The sequence below is a fragment of the Nicotiana sylvestris genome, chromosome 8 (assembly GCF_000393655.2).
Source record: "Nicotiana sylvestris chromosome 8, ASM39365v2, whole genome shotgun sequence".
Classification (NCBI taxonomy): domain Eukaryota; kingdom Viridiplantae; phylum Streptophyta; class Magnoliopsida; order Solanales; family Solanaceae; genus Nicotiana; species Nicotiana sylvestris.
The window spans coordinates 46,145,744-46,163,592 of record NC_091064.1 but is presented as its reverse complement, the minus strand read 5'-3'; the positions used below and the strand labels follow the sequence as shown (position 1 = coordinate 46,163,592).

At 40.4% G+C, this 17,849-nt stretch overlaps 2 protein-coding genes across 2 annotated transcripts; both read right to left on the bottom strand.

Annotated features, from left to right (window-relative positions):
• Positions 1-6,367: 6,367 nt before the first annotated feature.
• On the bottom strand, positions 6,368-7,029 carry LOC138874986 (uncharacterized). The gene is made up of 2 exons (XM_070153789.1): positions 6,711-7,029; positions 6,368-6,657 (listed from the first exon to the last, which is right to left on the bottom strand). The coding sequence occupies exons 1-2, from the start codon at positions 7,027-7,029 to the stop codon at positions 6,368-6,370; spliced, it is 609 nt and encodes a 202-aa protein (XP_070009890.1).
• A 9,578-nt stretch (positions 7,030-16,607) lies between these two features.
• Positions 16,608-17,075, bottom strand: LOC138874985 (uncharacterized). Its single transcript, XM_070153788.1, has one exon. The coding sequence runs from the start codon at positions 17,073-17,075 to the stop codon at positions 16,608-16,610; it is 468 nt and encodes a 155-aa protein (XP_070009889.1).
• Positions 17,076-17,849: the final 774 nt, after the last annotated feature.

The following is a 17,849-nucleotide window of genomic DNA, read 5'->3' as shown; positions in this document are numbered from 1 at the left end:
TTACACTTTTCGATCTCTTCACTCTCAGAACTTATAAGTCACTGTTCATCTGCTCTTTTACTCGCACCTAACTACTTGGAATTGTTCATTTTCATTTCTTCTCACATCTGGTAACATCACCTTCTTTTTAATTGTTTTTAATTTTGTTATTCCTTCTTTAATTTTTGTTTTCTTGTCTTTTATTCTTTTTTTCCTGTATTTTCTGCAATTGGTTAGGTTAGGGTAGTTGATTTCTTGATTAAAGTTGAATTAGGTAGTTAAAATCACTGGGCAAACACTCAGGGACCTTTATTAGGTGTGAAAATGGACTTAAAATCAAAATTTCATAAACCCTAAGTTAGTGCCGGAGCTGAGCACTCAGTGCAGACCGCGGACGATTCTGTGCGGTCCGCGATGCCTTTGTGCGGTCCGCAATAACATTTTGTGGGGACTGCATTGCTGAAAGCCCTGCAATCTGATCTTTGGGGACTGCGGTCGCACTACATTTTGTGCGGTCTGCATTGGCCTCTATGCGGACGCACTACATTTTGTGCGGTCTGCATTGCCTGGATACAGAGAGTGGGTAGTCTGAACCCCACCTCTGTGTGGACCGCATTAGCCTTTGTGCAGCTGCACTCCATTTTGTGCGGTCCGCACTGTGTCACCTCTGCAACTGTCTGCAACTTTTTCTTTTCTGCAACTCTGATCTTAATTATTTTTACTGATACTAACAAGCCTAATGGATGATGTTTGCAGATAATGGTGAAACAAAGAGGCAAGGGTTCTAAACAAGCCGGTTGAGGTGAATCCTCCCGGGGAGGGAAACAAAAATGGTAAGATTGACTGCTCAAGCCCGGCAAAACATTAAAAACATGAGAAAGATGATTAAAGCTGCTGATAGGGACATTGACATATCTGGGAGTGAGTACGAGCTCTCCCGGGAGATATCTTCAGACTCAATCCCAAAGTACATCCTTGACTGGTGGGAGAGAAACAGACTAAGAGACACTCCTCCCACTTCCCCCGCTGCCCAAGCGTCAGTAAATGTATCTTCTGGATCGTTTGAGGGCTCAGCTGAAGGCAGCGGGTATGAATACTCCACCTCTCCCACTACTTCATTTTCCGTAGAGGGTGCAGTAGGAGAAGAGGTAGTAGGAGAAGGGGGTGAGCCCCAGGTTGGCGGGGTAGAACGAACTAGAAACCCGGAGGTGTGGCAAGACGAGTTTGTGAGCGAGGTAGCTTACCACAAATTTACGGAATGGTGGTTGGTGAGGAAGTTGATCCGGGAGAGGAGCTTTGTTGATAGAGACTTATTAGCTCACAATACCAATGTGAGGAGGCAGTTTAGGGAGAGAGCTGGCTGGGAGTATTTCTTGAACAACTGTGAGGATGCAAATGAGCACCTGGTCAAGGAATTCTATACCAATGTTGCCCACATCAAAAAGGGCACAAAAGTGACCAAGGTGCGAAATCTGAAGGTGCGTTTTGACGAAAAACAATAAATGATTACCTTGGTTTTGATGAAGAGGATGAGGAACTATATATGGCAAATATGGAATTAGGCGAGGAGGTCCGTCCCTGGTTGGCACAATATCTGTAAATCCTAGGTACCACCCCCGATTGGCTAAATGTGGGAGTGAAAATTTTGAGAAGAAGTCTGAATTTCGAAGCCAAGGGGTGGGAAACATTTGTGTGCAGCAGATTGGACCCCACTACTCATGACAAATCCCTCCCTATTCATCGGGAAGTTTTGGTGGCATCGATCATGGCGGGGTACCCGATTAGTGTCGGGAAGGTAATGTCTCGGGTAATTACACAGGTAGTCAGTGAGGGTGACGAAACTACCCCTTCCCCAGCTTCTTGACCATGTACTTTAGGGACCTCAAAGTTAAAAATAGGCCATTTGATATAAAGGTAAAAGTGAAGACCCCGTTCTTATGGTACAGTATGCAGGGTGATGACAACCCAAAGAGCAAGAACTTCAAGGGAACAACTACTTCTCCAACTGGCCAGTCAGAAGAGCCAGTTGTGGTAGTGGCTCCTACTCAGCCTACCTCCACCTCCGCAGACATTCCTCCTGGTCCATCTACTTCAGCAGATCCCGAGATACCCTCTTCCCGAGCCTACCTAGTGACTGCATACCGACTAAGCCAGGCTCTTCTCAGCATCAACAACTCGATGCAAACAACTTCATCCAAGTTATCTATCCTCACTACTATAATGGAAGCTCAGTCGGCACCTCAGCCTCCACAGGTTTCGCAGTCTATTGAGGATGCCCTCAAGGAGATTCTGGCCAACCAGAAGAAAATCCTTGACACCCAAAAAGTGCTCACGGATGATGTTGATTCACACAAAAAGGTTCTCAAGGAGCTTGCTAAGGAGCACAAGAAGTTGAGAAAGACGCGGGCTTCAAAGAAGTCCGTAAAGGCACTGAGGGCTGAGGTTGACAGGATGAAGGCAGATCATCTGCCTTTGGACTTATTGCTACAGGACCCGGTACCAGCAACTCATCCCCAGCCTGAGCAGTCGCAGAGGCCTCCCAAGAGGAAAAGGATGATTCCCCGAGCACACGATCCAGTCATCCAGTTGGTAGACCCACCGGAGACTATATCCAATCAGCCACAAGATGCACCTCAGGAGCCTGTCCATGTCCAGGCCCAGGTCCCAGCAGCAGAGCAGCAGGCAATAGGGAACCAGCCTGAGGTTCCCGAACATATTGAGGACCCAGGGACCACTCAGGAGCCCATGCAGACAGACGGGCCATAGGGAGTCTCTATATCCTTTTTCCCTTTTCTTTTTGGCGCTCATTTGGTTTAGTTGGCATTGGGGACAATGTCAGCTTTCATTTGAGGGGGTAGGCCCTTCTTTTATGGATTTGGATTATTGTATATATTTGACAGTTTTTATGCTTTCTTTATTTTTCATCTTTGGTTTGTATATAATTTTAACATTTCATTACTTTTCTCGTACTTTTATTTTACTTTGGCTTTGTATATAAAGTTATGTTACATTGTACATATTCATCCCATCTATTGTATATTCTATTAAATACCCTCTTGTATATATTCAATTTACTTTCCGCAATTTTTCTTTCTTAGCTTCTTATTTATGTTCGTAGCTTCTTGTTCTGAGCATTTTCAATAAGCCTTTGGTTTTCTTAATGCCACGGTTCTTTCCAAAGGTGGAGTTTCTGTGAACCGGGTGGCTCTTCCCAATGATGGATGGCGTGACAACCTTTTTAAGGGTTTGGGCCCGTTTTTTTTTTGCTTTTTAGTAGTTAGTGGTAAGGGTACCTCAAGCAAAGTTCACTTGGGCCTAGCACATTTGCCTTTGATCTCATGGTCAAAAACAAATTGTTGTGTTTAGGATGGTGAAAGTCGTGACCTTGAGACTCTTGTGTTGACCGATAATCATCAAGTGGTTTTTCGGGACCATTATGTTCTCAAATGTTATATAAGGTCATTGTGGGCCCCCGACTCTGTGCCTTTAGCAATCCTATAGCTTGTGTGGTGAGAAATTGCATTGCAAGTCCAAGTCCCGAGCCATTGGTCTTGAACTTGCCCTGAATGTTTGTTGATGCGAAATCCTAAGTGAATTTTGACTTGAGACATGATTATAGGCTCTCTTTGGTCCAAATGACAAGCTTGAACGCTTCCATATCCTACCAATGATAAGTCCCTTAGTCAACCCTTTTGAGCCTTAAACCTTTTTCCTTCAAAGAACCATGATACAAGCCTTTACCCGTTCGAAAAGATACCCTCTCTTGGCACCCGATCTTTCCTTTAGCACATGGAAAAAGTATAAGTTCGGGGGGAGAGACGAGGATGGCAACAAAGTGTTAAAAAGCTACAAAATAAAGAAAAGGAAAGACAATGAAAAAGAAAGAAAATCAAAAATACAAAAAGAATGCTCAAAGTAGAATTTTGAATAAAAAAGGGATTCAAGAAAAGCAAAGAATGAAAGGCGTGGAAAGTTGAGAAAGGAGAAAAGATTTGAAATGTACAAGAAAGAGTGACAGTGTGTCTCTCTAACCCCTTAGAAAGAAGTGAAAAGACTCAAAAAGTCAAGTGAATGTGTGCCAAAACGAAACAAAAGAAGTGCTTAAGGGAAGATGGAACCTACTTAGACCATACATTGCCTACCCTAAACCAAAATCCTTCACTATGTCTCCGCAAAAGCCCTATATGATCTTGAGTTGAATGAAGCTTACATTACTGGTGACTCACATAAGGGGCAAACATATGGTACTTAGAGCCGGACTTGTGACTTTTCTTTGAGAGAGATGAGTGATTTTTCATTAACCTCGTTCTGAGTGCTACTATTCTAAAGGTGAGGTTTGCTTAGGGAGGGTTGAGGATGTGTGAGTTTGGGTTCCACAATAACCAAAGTAATAGAAAGAGGTCTTTGATGCGTTGAGTCAACTCTTGATGCTCTTGTGTCGCACTTAATCTATGGTGTTTCAAAGAGTAAATGTTGTTAATGATTCATTTGTATTGAGGGAAATTGTTAGCCCCAATTGATGCTAGATGAAGTCACTTTAGGACAACTAAATTTTCTTGGATTTTCCCTTAAGGGGTGAATCTTATTTTGTTTGCTTGAGGACAAGAAAAAGCTTAAGTTTGGGAGAGTTGATAACTATGGATTTTGATACATTTTATACCCCTTCTTGCTTATGTTTTGATTAGAAAGTCGTACAAAATAGTCCCAAAAGGCTCACAAGTTGTGCTTGATTGTAGGTTTGATCAACAAAGTGACAAGATGTCAAAGATCAGCTCAAAAATGAGTGAAACTTGCACAAGTAACAAGGCAAGACAAAGCTCAGGCAAAACAGGCCCAATGCAGCCGCACACCATTTTGTGTGGTCCGCACTGAAGTCACTGCGGCCACACTCGATTTAGTGTGGTCCGCAGAACCAAAGATCAGAGAGGTGCCAATTTTGGAGATTGAAGCCAATGGTGTCCGCGCTTCATTTCATGCGGACCGCACTAGAAGCCACTGCGGCCGCACTCGATTCTATGCGGTCCGCATTGCCCGAGTTCAGAGAGTTGGAATTTTATGTCAAGAGCCTTAGTGCGGTCGCACGTGATTTTATGCGGTCTGCACTAGCCCTATAGGGGTATTTTTTTGAAGATTTTTCAGCTTAGTATAAATAGCTTTTTTTCCCATTTTTAGGTCATCAAATAGTTTTGGTACTGGGCTGCGCTCGTGACTTCGAATATTTTAGCTATTTTGAGTAATTTTAACTTCATTTCAACATTGAATCTTCTAGTTTATCTTAGCAATTAATTAATATGAGTTGTTCTTCATCTATTTCTTTGTTTTTTTTATCTAATTATGAGTAGCTAGACCCATAAGCTAGGGTTGAGGCTCAGCCCTAGTGTGGGTAATTGATGGGTCTTGTGTTTTCGGGCTAGACTGACTATGGGTGTTTGATATTCGGGCTAATTTCATGTTTAATTGTTGAATTGGTAGTTGCAAACACTAGTTTGTGTTTAGTTGACTTTGACTCTTCTTGAGAAAGAGAGCCTAAGTCTCTGAAATTGGTCCAACAAGAAATTGGGGCGTACTCAAGAGATTCATAGCCCCAATTAAAGAGTTAAACCTAGAGATAGTAATACCCGACTTGAACCTTGATTGCTTGTGCAAATTTGCATACCCAATTGGTCTTGAGAAAGTCAAATCGGGCAAAATCACTCGAATCACTAAGAGGTGTAGAGTGGGTAAAACCGTGCAACGGTTATATCATACTCCCCAAATATGTCAATCATGCCTTAGACTCAAGTATCCGTCAATTGACCACCTAGGCGAAAGTCACTAACCTGGTGCCTTTTAACCATTTGAACAACTCGCAATAGTTTACTCTTAGATTATTCTAGTTTAATTTAGCATTGTAGTTTGATAAAATTAGAAGTAAATCAAAAAACCCAAAAATGTTAAGAAGTGCAATTTGGAACACATACACAACTCCACTTTAGACAGACACCCGACTCCAACTTCTAGCTCCCTGTGGAAATCGATCCCAACCTTAATCGGGTAAAAGCTGCTTCGACCCACTCTCGCTACTCAATAGTAGTGCAGGGTTGGCCTCGATTAACACATCTTTCACATTAGACACACCATCTGTAGGGACCTTTAGAATATCCCCAAACAGACTCACATCAAACACAATGTCCACCTAATTCACCAAGGCACAGATATGGTTGGTATCAACGGGAAAGAGTCTGGCATAAAAGCTTTGAACCTCATCCTCATACACTTTGGCTGCATCCATTTGAAACAGATGTCCCCATCGTTGAAACTTAACCATTGCAAGAACTTGACACATACCAGCCATATCAGAAATTGATGGGTCAAAAGTGCGACCCAGCAGGACCTTTTAGTGCCTTAATCATTCTGAAGCAGAACTAGTTTCACTCCTTAGCTTTTTCACAGAACCAGGTTCCTTAACGGTCTCAGACTTCCGTTTTCTAGACTTTACACCACTTGATTTTGCTTTTCCCTTAGACTTTACTAACACATCCTCATCAGAAACGGAGAACTCACTCACAACATCCTTCAACTTTGAACTGGGGGTTGTAACATTATCTATGAAAGCAGAATCCTTCTTCTTCTGGGACCCTCTCACTAGGGAACTAGGTTCCTCAGTTGTTTCCTCCTCAACCCCACCACTGGAACAACCTTATCACACACTATAACATTGTCTTTCACCAATCTCATCCTTTTTATCTTACTACTTTTTCTGCTCTTTTGAAGGGCAGAGTCATAGGCTACCTTTGCTTGCAACCAAGTAGTAGGTCGCTTAGTAGAAGTCTCAGGAGTGGACACTACCCTTCGCTTGACTATGAAAGCATCAAGAGCAATGTTGTCTAGATCCTCCTCATCACTAGACCACATCTCAGGGACTTGAATGTCCAAGGGCGCAACAACAAATGCAGGAGTAGAACTGACCTGGTAGTGAGAATCCTGACCTGTCTCCTCCGGAGAGGAATCAGGTTCCTCATGAGAGGGCCCAGTAGTTTCTGCTAGTGCGGAGCCCTCAACATCCACCATGGTTCCTTTTTCCCCATACTCTGTATCTTGTTCCTATGAGGGATTATCTCATGTAATACACCATTAGCAGATGCCACAAAGATGGTCGCAAAATTTTCTTCCTTAATAAGCTCCATGGCCACCACAGAATATGAAGCAATAATGGCAGAAACCTCTACAACCTCGGGACTTTTACCCTGTTCTCCACTTTTTCGTTGATCAATGGGAAACTCAAAGGATAGGGAAGAAGGGTCAACAATTTTTGGGTTTTCTAGGATAGTCAACTTAGAACTGGAGGGAGACAGGGATTCTGGGTTAGGAGTGATTATAGTGATACGAATAGGAGTGGTTACAGAAGACTCATTGGGGATAGATAACTCAATGGTTTTTCATTATTAGAGACAACTAAGGCAGGGATTTTGGAGTTTGCGTAAACATGAAAAGATAGAGAGAAAGTTATTTGGAGAAGTTCTAGTGGAGGACTATGGTTTGTGAAGAAAGTAGAAGGGTTTTAAAAAGAGTGGATAATTATGAAGAGAGAGATAAGAATCTGTTCTGAAACGACGGTTGTGCTTGGAGAAATGCAACATTTCAGAGGGAGATGGAACGATTTGAAGTGAAGGGACGTGACATTAGGGTCAGAAAAGGTGGATGACATGGCAGTTCATATTTGTACCTTTTCAAGATGTGTATTAAAGAATGCACAGAACTACTAACCTTTGAGACATGGACTAGGTTCTTGACCTGTTATTGAAAATATCAATCCTCTTTTACCATCCATGCAATGCATCTACAACTTCTATACTCATCATGCGTATTTACCTGCAACGCTATTGAAGTGAGTTAGACTTGGCCAGAAAACACTTTAGCTAGTTTTACTTGAAGGTGATTTTCATAGCCAATTGATGGGGAATCAGGTTCTCAATTGGGCTTCATTAGACCCATCTTCACCCTCTTCTTTCAAAATGTTCCCTACTCAATGCTTTGGTGAAGATATCTATAATTTGGTCTTCTGTGCTACAGAACTTCATACAGATTAGCCCTTTCTCTACATTGTTCCTCAGAAAATAATGTCTCACATCAATGTGATTGGTTCTTTTGTGTTGAACTGCATTCTTAGCCATGTTGAGTGCACTGGTGTTATCACATAGAAGAGGCACACACTCAGAAAACACCCCAAAATCCTCCAGTTGCTGCTTAATCCATAGGAGTTGAGCACAACACGATGCTGCAGCTACATATTCTGCTTCAACTGTTGAAAGAGCCACTGCGTTTGTCTTCCTTGTTCCCCAAGAGATGAAACATGATCCTAAAAAGTGAGCCATTATAGAAGTGCTTTTTCTGTCCACAAGATAACCTATTTAGTCAGCATTAGCATACCCAATGAGATTAAAACTGTCACTTGAGGGGTAATACAGGACCAGGTCCTGTGTACCCTTAAGGTATCTCAAAATTCTTTTGGCAGCCTTCAAATGAGATTCCTTAGGATTTTATTGAAACCTTGCACATAGCCCCACACTGAAGACAATATCGGGTCTGCTGGTAGTGAGATAGAGAAGAGACCCAATAAAGCCTCTATACATAGTTTGATTCATAGGAGATCCAGTTTCATCCATGCCCAGTAGAGTAGCCGTTGCAAAGAGAGTGTCTATCACTTTTGATGATTCCATATCAAACCTCTTGAAGAGCTCCTTGATGTATTTCTGCTGATAAATGAATGTACCCTTTGTGGACTGTTTCACTTGAAAACCCAAGAAGAAATTTAGTTCCCTGTCGTGCTCATTTCAAACTCACTTCCCATGAGTTTTACAAATTCTTCACACAGAGAATCGGCTATTTCCCCAAAAATGATATCATCAACATAGACCTGAAAAATGAGCAGGTTTCGTCCCTATTTCTTTAAGAACAAGGTGTTGTCAATTTTACCTCTTATAAAGCCATTTTCTAAGAGGAACTTTGACAGCCTTTCATTCCAAGCTTGAGGAGCCTGCTTCAAAACCATACAATACTTTGTCCAGTTTAAACACATATTTAGGGTGTTCATGACATTCAAACCCTGGAGGTTGCTTCCCATAGACATTTTCCTTAAGAAGTCCATTCAGAAATGCACTTTTGACATCTATTTGGAATAGGGTAAACTCCATATGAGATGCAAAAGCAATTAGGATTCTAATAGCTTTCATGCGAGCGATCGGAGCAAACGTTTCATCATAATCAATTCCTTCCTCCTGATTGTAGCCACGAACCACTAGCCTGACCTTGTTCCTTGTAGTGTTTCCATGTTCATCAAGCTTGTTCCCAAATACCCACCTGGTTTCTATAATGGTTCGATTTGAGTGTCTAGGTACGAGGTGCCAGACATTGTTCCTTTCAAACTGATGCAGCTCATCTTGCATGGCTGTAATCCAATCTGCATCATTCAGGGCTTCCTTGATATTTTCGGGTTCTATTTGGGAGATAAAGGCTGAGAAGGTAAGTGAATTTTTAGCTTTTGACTTGGTTTGTACTCCAAAATCTAGAGGAGTGATTATGTTGTCAAGAGGATGAGAACTTTTGTGTTTCCAGTTAGACATTTGAGGTTCATTTGTAGAGGAGGTGGGTATATCTAACTAGTTCTCTCGTGTTCTTCTCTCAGGTACTAGTGGAGTTGTCGCGCCCTATTTTTCTCGCAAAAGTGGGTTTCAACATTCACGAGGTGTAATGACTCATTTCCTTATGGGAATTGGATATTTGAAGAGTCGCCACCAAACGGATTATGGTGCATTAGGGCACATAGAGCGATTAACTCTTGGGTTGGTTTACATTACTAGAGATTAGGGTAAGGGCTGGAAGTAACCTTGAGGGGAAGGTGTTAGGCACCCCTCTTGGTCGACAAATGTGGGTCCCGACCAAACTTATATTCACAAATTAGTCTATATAAATAGTTGAATCAAACACGTTGCAAGTATAGCATGTTAGATAACTCGAGTAACAAGATAAAGGTTTGAACAAGTTGTAAAAACAAAAGGTTTAAATAAAGAGAGGATTGGGTAAAGAGGGTTCCTAGGTTGGTTGTCCTATAGGATCACCCCACGCAATATTCGGTAAACACTCCTCAATGAGGGGCTACACATGACATTAACGTGTAGTCATCATATCCCATGTCTACCATTCCCATCCCCTTATTGGTCATGCAAAGCGAGTGTTTGGTCAATGACTCTATTGCGTGCTGCTACCCGTCCCTTCTTAATGGTCCTAGAGGGAGTTAGGACCTCTACCTATAGGTAGTTCTAGATGTACCCCTAAGGTTTAGAAAGGCAAAAATTCTAAGGCGGCAATCAAAACATTTAGTACTTTCACATAATGGGAGCAATTAAGAGGCTTAGAGTTTCATCCTCAAACAAACATACAAGCAGCACGACTCAAACATAGTTGTCTTTATTAATCAATGTCCTAAAGTAGGATATCTAAGTGAATATGTAGAAACAGACAAAACTTTTTATACTCAGAAGTTATACCCTAGTAGTTGCCTAGGGACTCTTTTAAAAGCCTGTTTGAAACGTTAAGCAACAGAGATAGTTTAAGAGAAATGCAGTTTTGAAAATGCCCTAAGACTTGCCTATATGCAGAATACTGGAACCTGTATTGATGCAAAACAAACAAATTTTTGAAATAGACTCCTTTAATACCTATAGTCATGATATCTAATGAGGTTGAGGCAGTTTGAAAGAGCTTGTTTCAAAAAACGCTTAATACTTAATAAGACTAGTTTAAAAATGAACTAGGCATAATGAAATTGATTTATTAGACTAAATTAAATTATCAGCCAGTATTGCGAGTAGAGATCCATATAGGCTTGATATCTAGGTGGATTACTAATTTTAATCGATTTGCAGCAACATACAAAAATACTCATTATAACTGAATCGGAATTGAGTCCTATAGGCATGGCATCTATTATTGAACTGATTTAAGACCTGATCGTTTGGAACCTATAAACATGGTTTCTAACATGACCGAATGCACAACCTTAGAGACATGGTTTCTATTTGATAAATAACAAACTTAAAAGTGAAACCCTATTGGCATGATTTCTATTAGGTAAAGCAATCAGATTAAAGAGCAAACCTATGAGCATGTTTTCTATTTAGGCAAAGCAATCAGATTAAAGATTGAAACCCTATGAGCATGTTCTCTATTGAGTAGATCAGACAGACTTTAAAAGTAAGATCCTAAGAGTGGGATTTCTACTCGTATTACCCCATAAAGTATACATCTACCCATCCATTTTACTAAATACTCCAAATATCTGTTTACAAATTATTACATGCCAATGAACGAATTACATAAGTAAAATATAAAATTGAGAAGCTATTCTATAGGGAGCCTTCAATTACGCCCATGTTTCCTAAAGCCTCCAATGGTCTCATAAGCCTCAATTCCATAGACAAATCAGAGTCTAGGTGCATCAAAGTTCCCTAAGGGTCTCAAGGACCCTGGGCAGTGCTTACACCTAGACTTAGTAACTAAAGAATTGAAAGAGTACAGTATGGAAAGGCCAGCCTCAGTATGCCAGAGTTTAGAGGGTTCTTAAAAAGATCCCAAGGCAGAACACATACTAGAGGGGGCAAAACTTATTGACTAAGAGTAAAGTGAGAAGTGATGAACATAAGTTGAAAAGGTTTTAGTAAGATTGTACTGAGCAAAAGTCTTTTCTTTTGAAAATAGTTCAGTAAAAACAATTGAGACTTGTTTGAAGAGATGAACAGAAGTCAGAACACTTTAGGACAAGTTTACACATAGCTAGTTCACAGAATCAAGTGAATTCAGTAGTCACACAAGGGTCAAGGGGGTTTGGGATACATAGAACATTTGGCTGCAAACACATAACCCAGCAAAGGTCTTAGGACTGGTTCAGACATGCTCAGAAACAGCTGACACTGGCATAGTCATAGAACCAGTCATGAAGAACACAAACACATAAAGGGGTGATAGGGATTTGTGGATTCATGGGATATATGATAGTAAGTATACAACAAGTAGGAGACAATTAGTAAGGCATGCTCAGATACACACATAAGGGGAATGTACTAACCTAAAGGAAAGGGGAAGACATAATATCATGCTGATAAGGTAACTTTTAACTACAAATTTTACAACAAAACCACAAGTAGAAGCAAACTAGGAACAAGAGAAACTGAAACAATAAAAGAAGCATGTTGTTGTTGGAACTTTAAATTGAAACTAGGACATACCAGTGAAGAGGAGAGTATGCAGAATGAAAGAACAAGAGAGAGCATATGGTTAGCATTGGCTTGCAGCCGGCTAACAGTAGCAAATAGCACAATAAAGAGCAGAGATTTTTAGTAAGAGATATAGTTTTTGAAACCAAGTGTTCGTGTCTGTGTTAATCAAAGACTGGAGTACTTATAGTTGAAAATAGGTAGTAAAATAAGGTAAGAATCATAGTAGCATGGTAATTAAGGAACTCAGAATCAGTCAGTTAGAAATCAAGGCAAGTACTCCTTAAGTCAAGGGAGTTAATTCGAAAGGTAAGAATCAATATCATATAAGGCAATAAAATCAGTACATGATTAATAAGAAAAGAATCAAAGTTCAGTAAGCATAGAGTAGTCAATCCGGACTAGGTCAATTAAGGAATGATTCAGTAAGAATCAAGTACTACAACAAATAAGGTAATGTCTTAGTCAATTTAAATAGATGAGGTAGGATTTTAGGGTTTAAAAGAAAACTTTTCTATCAAACCATCAAATAAGGAAACCAGAATCAAATCAAGAGAGGGTCATGATTCTATATTGCAACATATAAATAGAGAAGAACGAACAAACGTAGCAAATAGGAAAGGTCAGCCATATCGACATAAAGAAGCAAGAGATGAACAAATCAAGATGAATAACAATCACTCAGAGGTGATACAAGTAGGCTAAAGACTCAGCAGAAAACTCATTCAGAGCATGGTAACCACAAAAACTTAACAAAAATCAAGTAGTCATGCCAACACACAGAACAAAACAAAGAAGATCTAAGAAATTAGGGCTTTTAACAGAGTCGAGTTGAAAAAGCATTAAGAACATAAAATCAGTCAAGATATGCGAGGAAAGAGTTTTAAACATAAAGAAAAATCAGTTAAAACAAGTGTAGAAGAAACTCCGAGAAACCCTAATTTTAAAGAAAGTAAAACGGTTTAAAGTTGAGGATTTTTTAGAAGAAGTTTGAGAATAGTGTAGAACATGGAAAGAAACAGACTTAAAGTGTTTGAAAATGGCCTAGATCTAAGAAATACAAACAAAAAATAGGGTTTCAAAGGAAACCCAGGTAGAGATAGAAGAACCTACTTAGAACTTCATAGATCGTAACAAGTAAGGAGAAGCCATGAACAACCAAAACAGCAAACCTAGACACAAGTTGGCATGGCCCAGGGCCCTTGAAGGCCTCAGAGATGATGATCAAGGCGAGGAGGAAGCCATTGGAGGTTTAGGGTTGAAAGGTGGTCACTGGAGATGACCGGAGAAGGATGCAACTTTAAGAGGATTAGGGTTAGGTTGAGAGAAGAGAGAGGTGAGTGCATTTGAAGGTGGAGGATTTGGGAAATGGCCTAGGGTTGGGGGGTTGTATGAATTAAAAATGGTAAGAACGGTCTAGGGTCGTTGATCTTTTAGATCAACGGCCAGGATTTGAGATGGCTTTGGCTCGGGTAGGGGTGATTCGGGCCTGGGTCGGGTAATTTGATTAGGATTGGGCTGGGATTGGGTTAGAATTAGGCTAAAATTGAAAGACAAATCTGGCAATAATTTAAATAGTAGGTAATTTTTGGAAAATAATTTATTTTTCCAAAATAATTTAAAATATATAATTATTATTTTAAAAATATAGGGACTAATTTCACGCATATAAAATATAACTGCACATTAAAATTAGCTAACATTGCAATTATATGCAATTTAGCTTAAAATACTAAATGTAATTATAAAAATGCATGAAAAATATATTAGCCATATCTTGCATAAGTATAGAAATTAAACGATTAAATTACCATAAAAATAATTTTGAAAATAATTATTGGGGATTTTAAGAATAAAAAGGGAGAAAATAAATCAATTTAAACCCTTAAAATTATGGGAAAAATTATAAAACCTTGTGCATACTTATATATGCATATATATGCTATTTTAAAGGTATTTATGCATATTTAAAATATATAGGGAAAAATTGGGTATCAACAACTGCCCCTCTTTACCCGGGAAGGATGAAAGAGTTTTCGGGTAAAGAAATGATGGCCAATTTTTACCAGACGGGATGTTTTGAAAGGCAGAGGCCGAGCTTCGGTTTTCAAGTTGCCAACATATCCCTGTTTTTACGGGAATCAGGCCATGTGTAATTCTGGATTCACCTGCGGAGTATGCCGATGAAACTACTGCAAGAATGGACACGAGATGTGGAAGCAGCTATGATGAGCGGTTAAGGCTCAGGACGGTCAGAGGGAACTGGAGCGAGATTGCTCCTGCTAGGATAGCGGTTTCTTACTGGTTACCTGCAGATAAAAGATACTACAAATGTATTTGCAAAAATTTAAACATGATGCAAATTCCCTTTGGACCATAAAGGTTGTCTTTGGAAGGTTAAAGGTGACGTCCTTAGACCATGATGTCCTGGGCCATGAATTTTTTAGTGAAGGATTCGCAAGCCATGAAATGGTGTTCTTGGGCCATGAAAATGGTGCCTCCGAACCATGACACCTTTGAATAATGATATGCAAATTTGAGAGATCCTCAGGTCATGGCATGGTATCTTCCGGCTATGAGGATGGTGCCTTTAGACTATGATGCCTTGGGACAAATTGGCAATGTTTCCGCCCATGATATGCAATAATATGATGTAAAAAGACGAGGCTTAGTCTTGGGAAGTGGAGGGCAGAGCTTAGCTCGATCGAAAAGCAAGTAGATAGTAGTAGAAATAGAACGATATCTGTGCAAAGAAAGGACATTGCTTAGTCCCGTGCAAGTGGGGAGGCAAGGATTAGCCTTATGCAAATGGGAAGGCAAGGATTATCCGGGATTAGATTCATGCCAATGTGGAGTCAGGGATTAGACTCATGCATGATTAGAGACAGGGCTTAGTCTCATGCAAAGAGGAAGGCAGTGCTAAGCCTTATTCAAGTATGGAGGTAGAACTTAACCTCATGCAAAGAGAAGGTAGTGCTTAGCCTTATGCAAATATAGAGGTAGAGCTTAACCTCATGCAAAGAGAAGGCAGTGCTTAGCCTTATGCAAATATTGAGGTAGAGCTTAACCTCATGCAAAGAGAAGGAAATGCTTAGCCTTATGCAAATATGGAGGTAGAGCTTAACCTCATGCAAGATGTGGAGTCAGGGATTAGACTCATGCAAATATGAAGTCAAGGATTAGAGTCATGCAAATATGAAGTCAAGGATTAGACTCATGTAAATATGGAGTTAGAGATTAGACTCATGCAAGATTGGAGACAGGGCTTAGTCTCATGTAGAGAGAAGGCAGTGCTTAGCCTTATGCAAATATGGAGGTAGAGCATAACCTCATGCAAGATGTGGAGTCAGGGATTAGACTCATACAAATATGGAGTCAAGGATTAGACTCATGCAAATGTGGAGTCAAGGATTAGACTCATGCAAATATAGTCAGAGATTAGACTTATGCAAGATTGGAGACAGGGCTTAGTCTCCTGCAAATGCGGAGTCAAAGATTAGACTCATGAAAATATGGAGTCAAGGATTAGACTCATGCAAATGTGGAGTCAAGGATTAGACTCATGCAAATATGGAGTCAGATATGAGACTCATGCAAAGAGAGAATAGAAGATAAGGGTAAATTATATCTTAGCTATGGTATATTCAGTGTCTGATGGCCGGATGGATGGAGAATTTGCTTTTTGCATGCGTGTTTCGTGAATGCTACCATTACGTCGAATGTGCCTGCATTCAAAGAAAAATCCTAAGTTTTATGAAGGGAGGTTGGTTCTTGCTTCGTCTGCCGACCTTGATCTGCTCCGTTAAGTCCCCTTCGAGTTCCCCTAGGTTGCACCTGACTATTATGAAAAATAGATTTTTTTCGAAAATATGCATTCATTGATAAAACAGAATTGTTTTGGAAGCGTATTGATATATCAAGTAATTTTTGATGAACTAGCGACTGTGACACATTTCAAAGGCATTGTAGCTCTCTTATGTTGGAATTTTGAGGGTCTTCCTCAAAATTCTGCCCTAGTTTGGTAGATGATTTTTAATTATTTCCGGATGGCGGACCCTGCTGACTCTTCTTCGAAATTTTGAGAATCCTTCTCAAAATTTTGCCCCAGTTCTTGACTGATTACTGACTTCCTAGCATGTGATGGCGCTGGCTGGACTTGCCCCGGAATTTTGAGGACCCTCCTCAAAATTCTTCCCTAGTTTCTAATCTTGGGGAAAATGAAAATTTTATTATGATATGACCGAACCCATAAGGCTGCCAACGTATCCCCTCTTAAATGGGAAACAGGTCAAGCGTAGTTCAATTACATCAAAAAAGAAAATGTGAAATGATCTAGGCATAGTATCTCTTCACTGCGTCTGAATTGATTAGTTTTGGCTAGATGTCTCCATCCATCTCTACAAGTAAGAGGGCTCCTCCTGTTAGTACTCTATGAACCATATACGGACCTTGCCAGTTAGGAGAGAATCTCCATTTGGCTTCATCTTGCTGTGGGAAGATCTTCTTCAATACCAGCTGCCCTGATGCAAACTGTCTTCGTTTGACCCTTTTGTTGAAGGCTATGGACATTGTATTATGATAAAGTTGGTCGTGACATACTATGTTCATCCTCTTTCCATCGATAAGGGCCAATTGTTCATAGCGGCTCCTTATCCATTTTGCATCGCTTAGCTCAGCTTCCTGTATGACCCTTAAAGAAGGAATCTCTACCTTGGCTGGGATGACAACCTCGATACCATAAACCAACATGTAGGGGGTTGACCCGATTGACATGCGAATTGTGGTGTGGTACCCTAACAGAGCAAATGGTAACTTCTCATGCCACTGCTTGTGATTCTCTACCATTTTCCTTAGTATCTTCTACGGCTCCTGATCTATTCATCTGAGGTCTGTATCCGGTGGAATTCTTGTGCTTGATTTTGAAAGTTTCACATATAGCTTTCATCAGATCACTATTGAGGTTGGCAGTATTGTCAGTAATAATGGACTTAGGAACTCCGAATCGACAAACAATACTATCCTTGAAAAAATCTGCGACAACTTTCTTGGTTACAACTTTGTAAGATGTAGCTGCTACCCATTTTGTGAAGTAATCAATGGCTACCAGAATAAACCGGTGTCCGTTTGAAGTAGTGGCCTCAATCGGACCAATAACATCCATTCCCAGGTGACGAATGGCCAAGGTGAGCTTGTTACATTGAGCTCACTTGGCGGCAATTTTATCATGTCGGCATGCACTTGACATTGAAAGCATTTGCGAACATACTGAATACAATCCGTCTCCATGGTCATCCAAAAGTAACCTGCCCTAAGTATTTTCTTGGCCAGAGCAAAACCATTCATCCTCAAGTAGCTTAGAAGCTTCTTTTGCGTCGACACACCTTAGTAAACCCAAATTCGGAGTTCTTCTGGATAAGTTTCCTCCGTTGTGGAAGAAGTGATTTGACAATCTCCGGAGTGTGCATTTTTGAATGTGATTTGCATGCTCCGAGTATTCTCCTTTTGATAAGTACTCCTTGATGTCATGGAACCAAGGCTCTCTATCTGCTTCTTCCTCGACATGAGCACAATATGCCGGCTAATTATGGATCCTCACCGGAATGGGATTAATATAGTCCT

Excerpts from the sequence above, each read along its gene's own strand:
- LOC138874986 (XM_070153789.1), bottom strand. The coding sequence starts at position 7,029 with ATGGTGGATGTTGAGGGCTCCGCACTAGCAGAAACTACTGGGCCCTCT. Across the intron at positions 6,658-6,710 it reads TCAAAAGAGCAGAAAAAGTA|GTTGTTCCAGTGGTGGGGTT; the intron begins GTAAGATAAAAA and ends GTGTGTGATAAG.
- LOC138874985 (XM_070153788.1), bottom strand. The coding sequence starts at position 17,075 with ATGGTAGAGAATCACAAGCAGTGGCATGAGAAGTTACCATTTGCTCTG.